The sequence below is a fragment of the Oryctolagus cuniculus genome, chromosome 10 (assembly GCF_051225735.1).
Source record: "Oryctolagus cuniculus isolate XC-2025 breed Fujian yellow rabbit chromosome 10, ASM5122573v1, whole genome shotgun sequence".
In the NCBI taxonomy this organism is placed as follows: Eukaryota; Metazoa; Chordata; class Mammalia; order Lagomorpha; family Leporidae; genus Oryctolagus; species Oryctolagus cuniculus.
In genome coordinates this window covers 110,921,491-110,936,511 of record NC_142876.1, presented here as the reverse complement: position 1 = coordinate 110,936,511, position 15,021 = coordinate 110,921,491, and the positions used below count along the sequence as shown (strand labels likewise).

Below are 15,021 nucleotides of genomic sequence, written 5' to 3'. Positions count from 1 at the left end.
AAGATGGCCCAAGGCCTCGAGCCCCTGTACCCAGGTGGGAGACCCAGAGGAAGCTCCTGGATCCTGGCTTCAGATCGGTGCAGCTCAGGCCATTGCGGCCAACTGGGGAGTGAACCAGCAGATGGAAGACCCCTCTCTCTCTGCCTCTCCTTCTCTCTCTGTGTAACTCTGACTTGCAATGGCCGGAGCTACACCTATCTGAACAGGGAGCCAGGAACTCTATCCAGGTCTCCCACATCCCGGGGGTCCAAGGACTTGGGCCATCTTCTGCTGCTTTCCCAAGCACATTATCAGGGAGTTGGATCAGAAGTGGAGCAGCCGGGACTTGAACTGGTGCCTACATGGGATTTCGGTGCTGCAGATGGCAGCTTAACCTTTTCAGTCACAGCATCAGCCCCAATTAAGGTCTTCTTACGTAGTCATGGTTCAGTTTAATTTTAGAGATGGAAGGTAAGTTTTGGATTTTGATTGATCATACAGAGTTTTTAAAAATAAAATTGCGGAAGTGTTTTCTGGCTTATTACTGTTACAGCAGATTTTATCTTGATATTTGTCCTCAGCTATTTGTCTTGGCACAGTCATTGAGCTATATATCAAAGTATTCATTTAGGTGGGTTTAATTTTAAAAGGAATAGGTACATTTTTCGAAAGTATTTATTTGAAAGGTAGAATGACAGAGACAGAGAGAGGCATATCTTCCATCTGCGGGCCTACTCCCCAGATGCTCACAACAGTTAGGGCTGCACTAGGCTGAAGCTAGGAGCCGCAGCGCCATCCAGATGTCCCACGTGGCTGGCAGAGACCCAAGGACTTGAGTTATCACCTGCTGCCTCCCGGGATGCATTAGCGGGAAGCTAATTGGGAGCAGCATAGCCAGGATTCAAGCCTGCACTCCGATAGGGGACATGGGCATCCCTGGTGGTACCTTAGCACTCTGTGCCACAGCGCCTGCCCATGGTATTGGTAAAGTTTCCTTTGAAAGAATGGCTGTTTTCCCTTGTTGAGTCATCATTTCATAAAGTTGCATAACTCACTGTGGGTGTGTACGCGTGGGCATTTAGGTCACTGGAACACTACAGTGCAGCTCACAGGTCTGGAGTCATTTTCAGTGTTTTTATGTTGATTGTTTTATTCTTCAGACGATGGAGCCAATGTCCAGGAGATGCTGTCAGAGATTACCAATCAGAAAACCGTGCCCAATATTTTTGTAAATAAAGTACACATGGGCGGGTGTGACCGGACGTTCCAGGTACTAAAAGCATTATCTAATCTGCAGTGAGGTTCACATTGTGCTTTAAGAACTATTGAAAAAAGGGGAGAAAATGGCTTTTAGGAGTCTATTTATTTGTCTTCTAATAGTTACAAAATTTGAAAGCGGATAAAATGGGTGTCAGATAATTTTGGATTACTTAAAGGGAGAGGAATTACTTAAAGGGAAACTTTTCTGCCAACGTGAACTTGACCAGCTAAGAGGGAGAACAGTGCCCAGTGGCTGGTGAGAGAGAGCTGAGGGCTGTTCTCCCAGGAAGGTGCCTCAGTGCACACATTCTTCCCGGGGGGCCTTGCAGTTCCTGCTGGGGCTGCTTACCCTCGGGCTCTCTGCAAAGGCCCGGGCCTTCTGATTTTTACTGACTCCTAGGATGCTAGATATGAACAGGAGCCCTTTAGTTAGGTGATAACCAGTAACAATGGATACTGATTTTTAAAAGGCCCTTGTTTTACAATGGTTTTGTTAAAATTCTGTTCTTTTGCGTGCTTGATATGTGTATGCGAATGCTAGAAACCAGTGGTTGATTTTATTTTAAATTTTGGATAACAGCTACGTTTTTGGAGAAAATAATTACTGACTGTATTTTTAAAAAATTTTTGTTTGATTTGATGATTATTATTTTTTTTTAAGATTTATTTATTTGAAAGTCAGAATTACACAGAGAGAGGAGAGGCAGAGAGAGAGAGAGGTCTTCCATCCGCTGGTTCACTCCCCAATTGGCTACAACAGCCAGAGCTGTGCCAATCCGAAGCCAGGAGCCAGGAGCTTCTTCTGGGTCTCCCACATGGGTGCAGGGGCGCAAGAACTTGGGCCATCTTCCACTGCTTTCCCAGGCCATAGCAGAGAGCTGGATCGGAAGTAGAGCAGCCGGAACTAGAACTGGCGCCCAAATGGGATGCCGGTGCTTCAGGCCAGGGCGTTAACCTGCTGCGCCACAGCGCTGGCCCCTGACTGTATTGTTAATCTGTGGTCGGCATCATTACTTAGTAACTGCTGTGACACAGCTTGCATGGTGCTAAGTATTGTCATGATGGCCCCTGCACACCTGAAGTGCTGGTCTCGCTGATTCTAAGTGGGAAAATGCTGTCAGAGACTGCAGGTGGAGATGCCGGCATCGCAATTCCATTTCAGGACTGGAAGGTGTTTTCTCGGATGCTGGAGCCTTAGGAGATGAGTTTTCCTGAGCACACCTTACTGTTGGGAGGCCACAGGAGTCTTTTTCAGAATATCCCAAGAGCCAGCTTGCGCATCTCTTCTGCAGTGGGCCCTGTGGCACCTGCGGAGTCCCCATCCCCACCTGGAACCGGCTGTGCTTCTCAGAAAGGCCTGGTGCAGGCCTGGTGTTTGCAAAGGCAGGGTACTGGGATCGAGCAACTGACGTGGCATAAAGAAAACTCCTGCAAACTCACACACTGACCTCGTAACCTCATCTCTGATACTCCAGAGTACGCGGAGGGCCCCGCGAAGAGAAAACGCGGTGCAGAGCAGCCCCTGACCATGGCCGCAGGAACCAAGCAAGAGGCCTGCACTGGGCGGCAGCTCCACCGGGACAGCTCCAGTTTAGATCAGTGCATGGGAGACCGTGAAACACATTGCTGATGCGGCGTGAGGGCTGTTTTCAGATTGAATGAGGAGCTTGAAAAGTGATTCTTGGTTGTTTTATTGCTCTTGAGAATAGTGTGTTGACGATTAAACGAAGGGAAATGACCTTGCCTGACAAACACAGTGCCAGGACCCGGTGCGTCCCTTTGGCCCAGGCCCAGCCGTCAGGTGATCGCTCAGAATGGACAACACATTTGCGTGTTGGAGCCGATCTGAGTAGCATCTGATGAATGTACAGCCCAGCTCAGGTGGATTATAGATCGTTTCTCAGATTTTTTTTTCTCAAAGAAATCCGTGCTGATTGCACACGGGATGCAAATAAACAGCTTTAAAACCATAACTCATGCCGCATTCGTCCCTGTTTTCACAACACCGCAGGCGCATCAGAGTGGTTTGTTACAGAAGATTCTCCAGGAGGAATCAGCCTACGAGTACGACCTCATCGTCATCGGCGGAGGCTCGGGCGGCCTCTCGTGTGCCAAGGTACGGCCAGGGACCACTCGCTTTCCCGGGGATCACCGTACGCATTTTTCCCTGATTTTCCCAGTGATCTGATTTTCCCTTTGATTGAAATAGCTGGTTTAATTCAGGGGAGAGAGGTTGTTATCACACAAAAGCAATCTGTTTTTATTGAAAGGAGAGAAAACCTTGGGGGCGCGTCAGGAAAATGACAGGATCCTCACATCTCTTTTTCTGGTTTTTTTGTTTTGTTTTTAGGAAGCCGCCATTCTGGGGAGGAAGGTTATGGTGCTAGATTTCGTGGTCCCCTCCCCTCGGGGCACGTCCTGGGGTAAGTGCCGCTTCCTGGTGGTGGCTCTGCTCGGCACACACGTCGCCTCGCTTCATCCTCACAGCCGCTGTCCGAGGTGTAGTTAGCCTGGGAGGTCATGCTTAACAAGTGGTGATTCTGGAAAAATAACATAAAAATAATGAAAGGAGATTTTTCAGAAAGGAAAAAATAAAGTTTCCCGCCCCGTTGCCGTAGTGTTTTCTCGTGTTTTCAGAGTCCCAGTCCGAGCATGAGAGCGGGCTGTGTCCTGTTCAGTGAAGTTTATCCGTGTTTCTGTCCCGGTCTCGTGATCGACTTTAGTGGCTGCACTTCGGTGGGTGGGCTTGGTGTGGCATCATCGGTATCGTTTGGTTTAACACGGAGCACAGAGCTGGCCCAGCCCCACGCCCCGGCTGCTATGTACACCTTGCTGTGGTTATTTTGTTTTTCCCCACAGTGAAACACAACACAGAGATCTTTGCGCTGGAGATTTTTCTCTTTGCACTTCAAATGCATCTCCCCTGCCTCTCTATCTCCCCACCTCTGCTCTCTTTAATGCCCCTAAGTCTCTGACCCTCCGGCCTCTGGCTGGGCATGGTCATTCTGGGGAAATGGGAAGAGGAGAAGACAGGAGAGTGGAATTGGAGTCTTCCGGCCCCTGTTGGGTGGCGGCAGGTTGGCACCGTCCTCCCCGAGGGTTGGCACCGTCCCTGCTCGCCATGCTCACTCGGTCTCCTTGCCCCTTCCCATGTGCCCGCCAGGGTCCCGCGCCTGTCCCTGGGTCAGGCTGCTGGTACTTCTGTGCTTGCTTTGCCTCCCACCCTTTGAATAGTTCCTCTCTCCTCTGTCTCCTCTTTCCTGCCAGAATCCTGAGTGATAGGATGTGAACATCGTTTTTTAAAATTCAAACTGACACTGAAAGTTTTAGGCTGGAATTTCATATAGGAAAACTCACCTGGCCGGTGCCACAGCTCACTAGGCTAATCCTCCGCCCACAGTGCCAGCACACCGGGTTCTAGTCCCGGTCAGGGCGCCGGATTCTGTCCCAGTTGCCCCTCTTCCAGGCCAGCTCTCTGCTGTGGCCCGGGAGGGCAGTGGAGGATGGCCCAGGTGCTTGGGCCCTGCACCCATATGGGAGACAAGGAGAAGCACCTGGCTCCTGGCTTCGGATCAGTGCGATGCGCCGGCCGCAGCACGCTGGCCGCAGCGGCCATTGGAGGGTGAACCAATGGCAAAGGAAGACCTTTCTCTCTGTCTCTCTCTCTCTCACTGTCCACTCTGGGCCTGTCAAAAAAAAAAAAAAAAAAAAAAACAAAACTCACCTACCTTGATGCTCCTCATGGTAGTCCTGGGGGAGGGGGGTGTAGCCCCTGTCCTCTTCCATTCCCCTGTCCTCTTCCCTCCTCTCCTCCTCTCCTTGGCCCAGTTCTGACCGGAAACGATCCACCTTCTCTGGTGCACCTGGCAGAGACTGTGAGCACAGAGGAAATGTTTGACTTGTGCCCTGGGAGGGGACACTGGTGTACAATTTGCTTTGTGTCAATCAGGATTCACAGGGGATGTCACCAGGCAGCTTGCAGGGACCCGAAGATTGGTTCAGAGGAGGAGTCGGCGTGACAGAGGGTGGCAGGCTAGAAGCCGAGGTTCTGGCCCTGGGTGTGGTGTGTGCACATCCAGTGCCTCTAACCCGGGTCTCACCCCTTTGTGGCTCAGACTCAAGTGGAAGTTGTGGACTCTGTCCCCAGAAAACTCTTCACGTGCCCATATTTTTGCCTATCGTTGGGTTTTCTTCATGGCCCTCGGTTAGGAAGTCTGGATTGATCAGTTGTGTGTTATTTTCAGGGTAAGAGTTGTCCTCCTCATCACCGTTACATATGTTTTAATAACCTTGCACAGGTGTGGGCAGCTGTGCACACCCGCATGTGCACACGTGCAGGAAAGCTCAAGTCTTGTTCCCTCTCCCAGGGCTCGGGGGCACTTGTGTGAACGTAGGCTGTATTCCCAAGAAGCTGATGCATCAGGCTGCCCTCCTGGGGCAGGCGTTACGTGACTCTCGGAAGTTTGGCTGGGAGTACAGTCAGCAGGGTGAGTAGCGGGGCAGAAGACACGGGTGGGGGGAGAGGGGAAAGAGGGAGTCTCTGTGATGCAGATTTGCCGCGCCTGCTTTTGTAGCTGAGTCTGAAGTTCATGTCATAAACACTCGCTGGGAGCCAGCTGCAGGCCACTGGGGCTCCGAGGACACAAAGCCGGACCTGCTGTCCGAGAGCCCTGCCTGTTTCGGTGACACCAGCGCCAGCCGCTTAGTAGTGTGCGCGAGATAGGGATCCCTAGTTGCAGATTTCTTTCAAGTATCAAGAAAACGGAATACTGAGGAGTATTCTTCTGGTTTTATCTGTTATGATGATAATATTTTCCACTGGCTCAGTGGTGAGGTGGGTCTTTGGTTAATGAAAGGCAGGAAACAGGCTCCTCCAACAAGCCGTTCCTGCCCGGCTCAGGCACAGACAGGAGGGCTTCCGAGCTGCTGCTCCCAAGCAGGATGAGGTCTGATGGGGGAGACAGTGGTCTGATAGGGGAGACAGGCAGGGAGTCCACTCAGCACTGTGCTGGGGTCCTTCCAAAAGAGTACGCAAAGTGCGTGTTACACACTGCACGGGACTGCAATCATTTTGCACCTAAATGAACCTAAATAAAGTCTCTTTTAACTGCATTTCCCATAAACTTTTCAAAGTACCCTCATCACTTACTGTGCTGTTTTGAGCATTGCCTTGAGTGCATCTGATGCAGCTTTGCAAGTGCAGGGAAGGGTCAAGGAAAGCTTTGGGCACAAGACCCGAGAGCTGTGTCTTGAAGGGTGTTGGGTGGAGTTGATGATGGACTGTGGTGAGGAATAGTGGGGGATGCTGGGAGAAAAAATGCCGTTGGAAACATAAGCAGGTCTCCAAGGCCCTCCAGGGCCATCTTTTTTTTTTTTTTTTTTTTTTTTTTTTTGACAGGCAGAGTGGACAGTGAGAGAGACAGAAAGAAAGGTCTTCCTTTGCTGTTGGTTCACCCTCCAATGGCCACCGCGGCTGGCGCACTGCGGCCGGCGCACTGCGCTGATCGGATGGCAGGAGCCAGGTACTTATCCTGGTCTCCCATGGGGTGCAGGGCCCAAGCACTTGGGCCATCCTCCACTGCACTCCATGGCCACAGCAGAGAGCTGGCCTGGAAGAGGGGCAACCGGGAAAGAATCCGGCGCCCCAACTGGGACTACAACCCCGGGGTGCCGGCGCTGCAAGGCGGAGGATTAGCCTATTGAGCCGCGGCGCCGGCCTCCAGTGCCATCTTAAGGAGATAGAGTTTGCCCCCTGCTGAGAGCTGTTGAGTTTAAGCAGGAGAGGAGCAGGCACTCCAGTCTGTATTATTCCAGATCCTCCTGTGGTACCCACCAAGGCACCTAGAAAGCAGAGTAGGGGTCAGGGGAGGGGCATGAGGAATGACAGAGGCCTGTGCGGAGTTGGATTTAGAGAGACTGAAGGGCGTGGCCCTGATGGGACGCGGTACAGCTTGCATGTGGAGTGCGGTTCTCCGTCTTGGCTGTGTGTTGCACGCTGTGTGCGGTTTTAAGAAATTCCGAACAGCCAGGCTCTTTGCACAGAGCGTGTACAGGTTTCACTGTCACAGCGGGTTCTGATGCTCAGGTGATTGTGACGGGCCACCCAGGTGATGGCACGGCAGAGGGTGAGTGGGAGGAAGGCAGAGGGGCTGGGTGAAGGGGAGCGGAGCTCCTTGAGGTCGAAGGCAGCAGCAGCTGTGGGTTAGTGGCTGGGCGTGGTTCAGTCGGGGTCCTGAGTGGAGGCTGGGTGCGTTTCCCCAAGCCCATGGGGTGCTGTAGATCAAACTAGCATCAGTGGGTGTCCATAAAGTGAGGCCTCTCCTTATGGCGTTTAACTCCTGGGTGGTCTTTCAGAGCCGAGAACCCTGTCTCTGTATTAAGTGAAGAGTCAGACAGGGCTGCGCACCACCCCCCCCCCCAACTTCCCGCTGATATCTGCATTGCTGTAGTGCGTCTGGCCAGTGCATGCAAAGGACAAATAGGTAACAGAAAGTGCACGCATTTGAAAAAAGTTATAAAAAGATTGAAAATTTATGATGCAAATTATATACAATTATATATGGTAGAGCTGGAACATATAAGATTGAACCAAGAAATTCTAGACTTGAGTTGTTGATTGCTTAGAAGGTAAATATATAAAAATCAATAGCGGCCAGCACCGCGGCTCACTAGGCTAATCCTCCGCCTGCAGCGCTGGCACACCAGGTTCTAGTCCTGGTCAGGGCGCTGGATTCTGTCCCTGTTGCTCCTCTTCCAGTCCAGCTCTCTGCTGTGGCCCGGAAGTGCAGTGGAGGATGGCCCAGGTCTTTGGGCCCTGCACCCGCGTGGAAGACCAGGAGGAAGCACCTGGCTCCTGGCTTCGGATCAGCGCAGTGCACTGACCATAGCGGCCATTTGCGGGGGTGAACCAACGGAAAAAGGAAGACCTTTCTCTCTCTCACTGTCTTAACTCTGCCTGTCAAAAAAAGAAAAAGAAAAAAAATAATAAGATGTAACATGATATTCATAGACTACCTTGGAATAAATTCAACCAGGAAGGTGTAGGATATATAAGGAAAGACTACAAAGGCATGGCAGGAATCTAAGATGTTAGAGGAGATAACTTTAGATTGTGGAGATATTTATCTCAAAATTAGTGTGCAGGTTTTATTTAAGTCCTAGAAAAATCTCAGTGATTTTTACTTTTACTGTTTTTACAGTGGTTTTTACTTTTTTTACTGTTTACTTTGTGGTGCTCAACTGCTTATGTGATGTGAGTCTAGCTAAGGGAGACTTGGCCCCTGAACCTGTGCGTGTGTCGCGTAGTAATGGGAGTGACCGCTGTAGATGGCAGCATCGTGGGCAGCTGTCGCAGGCTGTGTCAGAGAAAGGGCCACCATCCTTTCCCCTGGCTGTGCTTCCCTGTGCCCGGGGCCTCCTCCTTTCTAGGCCGCTCTCTTCCCTGCCCGGTACCATCCACGTCCCTGGGTGAGTCGGGGCCACTTCTTGAGAGTCGTAGTTGGCGTCAGTCTCCAGCTGTGACCCTCACCCTGGGGTTGCTGCCCTGTCCTAGGGATCTCGTCCAGTTCCTGGGGAACCCCAGGCCCGTCTCTGTGTCTTGTGGACCGAGCTGCATGGAGTCCGTGTGACCTTCAGAATGCACCGGCAGTGGCAGACAAAGGCTCTTGATTTTTGAAACAGCCGGATGTGGCTTGCATGTGTGCGGATAATTTAACATCACAAGTACACCATGCTTACTCCTTCACCCCCTGGTTTCTTTTCAGTGAAGCACAACTGGGAGACCATGACAGAAGCGATTCAGAACCACATTGGCTCTCTGAACTGGGGCTACAGGTTGTCTTTGAGGGAGAGGGGCGTGACCTATGTCAACTCCTACGGAGAATTTGTTGAACATCATACAGTAAAGGTACTGTTTGAATTTCTTGTCCTGTTCTTGCCTTCCCTTACTGCTGCCCGTATTTCCCACGAACTAGACTTCACATTGCACCTTACGGACTTTGGCTAAGACGTAAACGCACACGCACACACACACACACACACACACACAGAGCAGTACACGCATGTGCATTTCCCTGTTTGTTGATTCCACATATCTGGGTAAAGGGAAGAAATTGTGTTTTAAAGAACTCTTAAAGTTATTATTTGCCTTTGGTTTCATTATCATCTTAGAGGAAGTGTTTCAACAGTTCAAAGCCAATAAAATCTAAAAGATCAAAGTGTTAGCAGTGAGATTTTTTAATAAGTGAAACTTTCTTTAGAACTTCAGCATTTTCTGTTCATAAAGCTTTGATAAAAGCAGTATCAAAATCAGTGTGTTGTGAATTCATACTTATCATGTTTAAGTATACCACAGAAGATGAACACATGAGGAAAATGAGATCTTTTTGATGAACACAAACATTTTAATCGGCGTTAAGAAGGACAGGCAGACCTTGGGCTCAATGTCTGCTTTATTTTATACTTTGCTTTGGGAGCACAGTGAGATAATGTTGACGGATTTGGATTGTTGGGCAGCCAGCTATCTGAATTTAGAAAGGTGTGAAATGTCCATTTAAAGCTTCCCTTTGGGACCCTTAGATGGGCCAGGTTGGATTCCATTATTCATGTGAAGCACAGTAGAAATCCCAGTTGCTTACTGTTCCTCGAAGTGCAGTGTGCCTGGCACAGATGGTTGGATAAGCCGATCGCTCCCTGGCCAAACCCGCTGCTCTGTCTGTGGTTCCCCAGCGTCTCCCAGGTGCTGGAGCTGCAAACTTGAGGCTCCTCCGTCTCACCCCACAGCACGCGCTTGCTTGTCTGTTACAGGACCTTAGCAACAGGTCCCTCTTTTCGGCACCGCTGCCAGCCGTGCCAGCCCACTTGTTTAAACACTCTCATTGGCATCTGAATTTGTAAAATGGAGTGACTTCTGCATCCCTCGTGTACTTACAGGTGTGAACAGTCCTGGTTGGTTTCCCATTGGCTGCATTTTCTGGGTGCCAAGTGAGGAGCTTTACCTCTGGCTCTAGTCTGTCTGCTTCATGTCTCCTTTGCCACAGACCTGCTCTGCGGTCACTTCCAGCCCCTGACCCCAGTCCCCAGCTCCTCCGGATCCGGGTACTGTGCTGTTCTGTCTCCCAGGTCTCCATCCTTTCCAAATCATTTCTTTTTTTTCCTCATTTCCACGTGAAAACCTCCTTGATCCATATTTTGTCAAGACCTTTGTTTTCTGCATTATGTGCTTATCACAGCGCATGATTGTTCACGTGTCCAGGTGTCTGATGCTTTGTAGTGTTTGCTGAATAAGTGAAATTTCATTTTCTTTTTTTCCAGGCAACCAATCGAAAGGGACAGGAAACTTACTACACTTCTGCCAATTTTGTCATAGCAACAGGTGAAAGACCACGATATTTAGGGATCCCAGGAGATAAGGAATTCTGTATTACTAGGTAAGATTTAAAAGACCATTTTAACTCTAAGCGATTGCATTGTGTTTCAGTTTCTAATTTCATTTGCTCCCTAATCCCACAAAATATTTGCATTGATGACAGATGAAAGAACACACAGTACAAGAAGCTCAGGAGTTTGAAATAGTCATGAAAGAAAGAGAAAGTGAGGTTAGGGAAATCATAAGGCTAGTGGTAAAGTTTGTGTACCAGAGTATGCCGTCTGTTTCTAGGAAATATCTGGAAGTGGTCTGGAAAGTTGGCCCTGAATTTCCTGTAGGCCAAAGCAAAGAAGTAAACTCCACGAGCTGTAGGGTTACGTGTGCACCTGATAGAATGGAGCAGAGGTTCCCGGGCGTTTTCCCTGGATGGTCACGCAGAAGGCACTGTATCATGCACTACAGTGACTTGGAGACCTTTCTGAGCAGACATTTCAAGAATATTTTTCTTTTCTTTCTTTTTTTTTAAATATGTATTTATTTGTTTGAAAGGCAGAGTCACAGAGAGGCAGAGGCAGAGAGAGAAGTCTTCCATCCGCTGGTTCTCTCCCCGAATGGCTAACATGGCAGGAGCTGGGAGCTTCTTCTGGGTCTCCCATGCGAGCACTTCGGCCGTCTTCACTGCTTTCCCAGGCCGTAACAGAGCTGTAACGGAAGCGGAGCAGCCGGTACTCGAACTGGAGCCCAATTGGGATGCCAGCACTGCAGGCAGCAGCTTTACCCACTCTGCCACAGCGCCAGCCCCAAGAATGATATTCTTCATTGCACTCTTGTTCAGCTGAACCTGTTTGTCCACACACACACACATGCATCCAAAGTAAACAGCCATTTGTCTTGTTGCATTTAATGTAGTTCAGTGTTTTCTGTTTTAGTTTTTTGTACCCTTTACTTGTGATCTAATTTGATTTTGGGAAACTTAAGGTCTACTTGCTTCTGCCCCTTCTCTCCACCCTAGACTGAATCACACACTCCAGAAGCTTTTTCTCTGAGGGTTTCTTAAGCTCCCCTGATCGCAGTTCAGCTGCCGAAAGCCCCTTCTGTACTGAAACCCCAAAAGTGCATTTCCTGTTTATTGCCTGCAGTTTCTTTTTTAATTTTATTTTTATCTTTCAGTGATGACCTTTTTTCTCTGCCTTATTGTCCCGGCAAAACGCTGGTAGTGGGCGCCTCTTACGTGGCGCTGGAGTGTGCGGGGTTTCTGGCTGGCCTTGGGTTAGACGTCACAGTCATGGTGCGCTCCATCCTTCTGCGAGGCTTTGATCAAGAAGTGGCAGAGAAAGTGGGCTCCTACATGCAGCAGCACGGTGTCAAGTTCTTAAGAAAGTTTGTACCTGTGATGGTAAGTCTGGGTGACGCTTGCAATTCCTTTTTTATTTGCTTCCTTATTCTCTCTCCGACTTTTTATTTTGCCCCTCCTTACTTCATTTCATCGGTCTGAACTCAATAGTGCTGAAAATAGGGTTTCCACCCCAGATGTAGGAAGCTGGCCTCACGGGCCTTCCATCCCCCCAGGTGATGGAGAAGCTGGTGCTGCTGTGTCCCCGGGCGGGGGGGGGGGGGGTCCCTCTTCTCTCACTGCCTCTCAGCTGTCCTCGGGGGTTGCCTTTCTTTTCTCTTATTCCCATCAGGATTTCTCCTCTTGAGACAAAGAAGCCTTCCCGGTGCCCCTTGTCCAGTGCTTTCCTGGCTGGGTCCCCGTTTTTCTTCTCTTTCCCGCACCTACTCCTGTCTCTGTGATTTCCAGTTTCTCCCATGCTCACGCCAGTTGTCAGCCACTTCCACTCCAGCACTCTCCTGACAATGCTTGCTGGGTTCTTAGCAGGCTCCCTGTTGTCAGATCCCACGGTCACCTCTCTGTCCTCGGCCTGCTGAGCTTCTCGGCAGCCGGCAGTGGGACCCACGGCCCTGGCCTGGGCCTGGGGCGCCCTCTTCCCTCTGGCCCATGTGCCCGTGGTTCTGGCCCTGCACTGCTCCTCGGCGCGTCAGCCCCAGCACCTGTTTGTTTCCCCCCAGTCCCTCCTGGTTTCGTTCTTGTTCACCTGCGTGATCCTCTTCAGGCCCTCAGTTTCAAGTGCCATCTAAATGCTAATGATGCCGACTTCTAGCTCCCGCTCAAGCATCTCTCCTGATTCACACTCATTTATACAACTGCCTACCGGAGAGCACCACTTGAATCCCTCATAAGCATTGCAAATTTAACAAGATAAAAATGAAACTCAGCGTTTCTACCTTAATGTAGTCCCTTGCTAATCTACCCGGCCCATCTCAGTCCGCAGCGAAAGCCGCCGCGGTCCGCACAGTTTATGGAGCCCGCACCCAGGAAGCTGCGCTCATCTCCGGTTGTGATGCCTCCACGCTCAGCCAGTCCCTTAACCATTACTACCTCCACAACGTATCTTGGGAGACTGCCGCCTTCTTTTTTTTTTTTTTTTTTTTTTTTTCGGTTTCCATCTTGTCCCCAAACCTTAAATATACGCACCACGTATGCATACCCAGGTGTACGTCCACACACTTAGGCCCATTTGAGCCGCTTGTGTTCTGTCACCTTTAGAGAGAATCATCCCGTGATTTATCCTCGACAGGTTCAACAGTTGGAGAAGGGTTCACCTGGAAAGCTGAAAGTAACGGCTAAATCTACGGAGGGGCCAGAGACGATTGAAGGCGTGTACAACACGGTGAGTTTTTCTTTTATAAGCAGCAAGTGACTGGACACACGCATCAGCTAGCAGCAGTTTAACTTAGTAACATATTTTTTGTTCTTTGTAAGACTATGATAGGTATGGAAGGTAGTTGGCCTACTGACATTTGATTTTATAGGATACAAAAAGAATATGGTGAAATATATGTGTATGTAACAGCACAGCAGAACAAAATCTGGAAGCATATTTATATATATCCACCTGTTATTAGTGCTTCTGAGGAATTAGGATTTTATATTTATATGAGTATTTAACAACAATAAACCTGTTTTTTTTTCAAAAACAAATAATTAAAAAATCCCCCAGTAATGTGAACAGCACAAGGGATCTTTTGGATGCCAGTAATTATTTTGTAATTAGTTGTAGTCCTTTTTTTAAAGATTTTTTTTTTATTTCATTGAAAGGGAGGGTCACAGAGAGGCAGGAGTGAGGGGAGAGGGAGACAGTCAGAGTCAGTTTTCCATCCGCTGGTTCACTCCCCAATTGGCCGCAACAGCTAGAGCTGAGCCAATCCAAAGCCAGGAGCCAGGAGCTTCCTCCAGGTCTCCCATGCGGGTGCAAGGGCCCAAGGACTTTGGCCATCCTCTGCTGCTTTCCCAAGTCATAGCAGAAAGCTGGATGGGAAGTGGAGCAGCCGGGACTCAAACCAGTGCCCACATGAGATGTTGGTGCTGCAGGGGTGGTCCTACCCACCACACCACAGCACGAGCCCAGTTATAGTCTTAAAAGCTATTTTTTGTTTTATATACTCTTTATATACATATTTTGTCAGTTGAAAAAGAAAACATAGTATATGAGTGGGAAGAATCAACATGCTGAAAGGTATAGAACAAAACCAAAACGCAGCAATCAACCTTGTTGAGATCTTAGGACTGCGTTGGATTTATAGATCAGGTGGAGACACTTGACTTCTTTGCAGTATTCAGGGTTCTGATCCATGAACATGGTACATCAGTTCATTAATTTAGATCTTCTTTAATGATTAATTCCTGACAGAGTAAATAGATTTCTCCACAGACATCGAGAACATCTGTTAGATTTATTCCTGGGTACTTTGTATTTATATGTAGTTACAAATGGTATTTTGGAAAAATGTCATTATCTTTACCTGTTGCTGGTCTATAGAAATTCCACTGTTTCTGTGTTTTATAGTACTCAATAATTTTGCTGTATTCTTATTTGAAAATTTATTCATAGGTTATCTTGGATTTCTTGTGTACATATTCATATTATTTAAGAATAATAACTCTTGTTTCCTCCTTTCTACTGTTTCTCTCTCTGTCTCTTTGAATTTTTTTTGCATAAGTGTACTAGCTAGGACTTCCAGTGAAGTGTTGACGAGAAATGACAATAGCAGGAGTTCTTGTCTTGTTCTCAATATAAAATGGGAAGTTTTCAGTGTCTTGGTATTAGAGTAATATTTTATGTAGATTTCAGTCAAATTAAAGTAGTTCTTTTCCGTTATTTTGTTTGTTATTATGTTTTTTTTTTTTTTTTGCCTACTTTACAGTCACTAATGCATATTTATTTCTAACAATGTTTCTTTTGCTGGTGTTCATGATGAGTTTTTTTCTTTAATCTGTTAACATAGGTGTGGGGAACATCTGGCCTGTGGACCATATGAGGTCTGCAAACTCATTTGGTCTGGCCCTGCCAAGG

General features: G+C 48.6%; 1 protein-coding gene and 1 long non-coding RNA gene across 6 annotated transcripts in view; one reads left to right on the top strand and one right to left on the bottom strand.

The window, feature by feature from the left end:
* The window catches only part of TXNRD3 (thioredoxin reductase 3), a 52,276-nt gene that overhangs the window by 7,991 nt on the left and 29,264 nt on the right, over positions 1–15,021 (top strand). For 4 of the 5 annotated variants that reach the window (XM_070050000.2, XM_017343706.4, XM_089305593.1 and 1 more), the window contains exons 3-10: positions 1,140–1,249; positions 3,251–3,355; positions 3,590–3,662; positions 5,607–5,726; positions 9,003–9,145; positions 10,552–10,667; positions 11,777–12,002; positions 13,246–13,338. In XM_070050000.2, the coding sequence (XP_069906101.2) occupies positions 1,140–1,249; positions 3,251–3,355; positions 3,590–3,662; positions 5,607–5,726; positions 9,003–9,145; positions 10,552–10,667; positions 11,777–12,002; positions 13,246–13,338 (986 nt within the window). Of the gene's footprint in view, positions 1–1,139; positions 1,250–3,250; positions 3,356–3,589; positions 3,663–5,606; positions 5,727–9,002; positions 9,146–10,170; positions 10,336–10,551; positions 10,668–11,776; positions 12,003–13,245; positions 13,339–15,021 lie in introns of those variants that run through there. The other variant, XR_016214401.1, reaches the window with a different exon arrangement.
* The window catches only part of LOC149124414 (uncharacterized), a 43,798-nt gene continuing 32,420 nt past the window's right edge, over positions 3,644–15,021 (bottom strand). Inside the window, exons 2-3 of the long non-coding RNA XR_016214402.1 lie at positions 4,968–5,112; positions 3,644–3,779 (exon numbers count right to left, since the gene is read on the bottom strand). This is a non-coding gene — a long non-coding RNA (uncharacterized LOC149124414). The remainder of the gene's footprint in view (positions 3,780–4,967; positions 5,113–15,021) is intronic.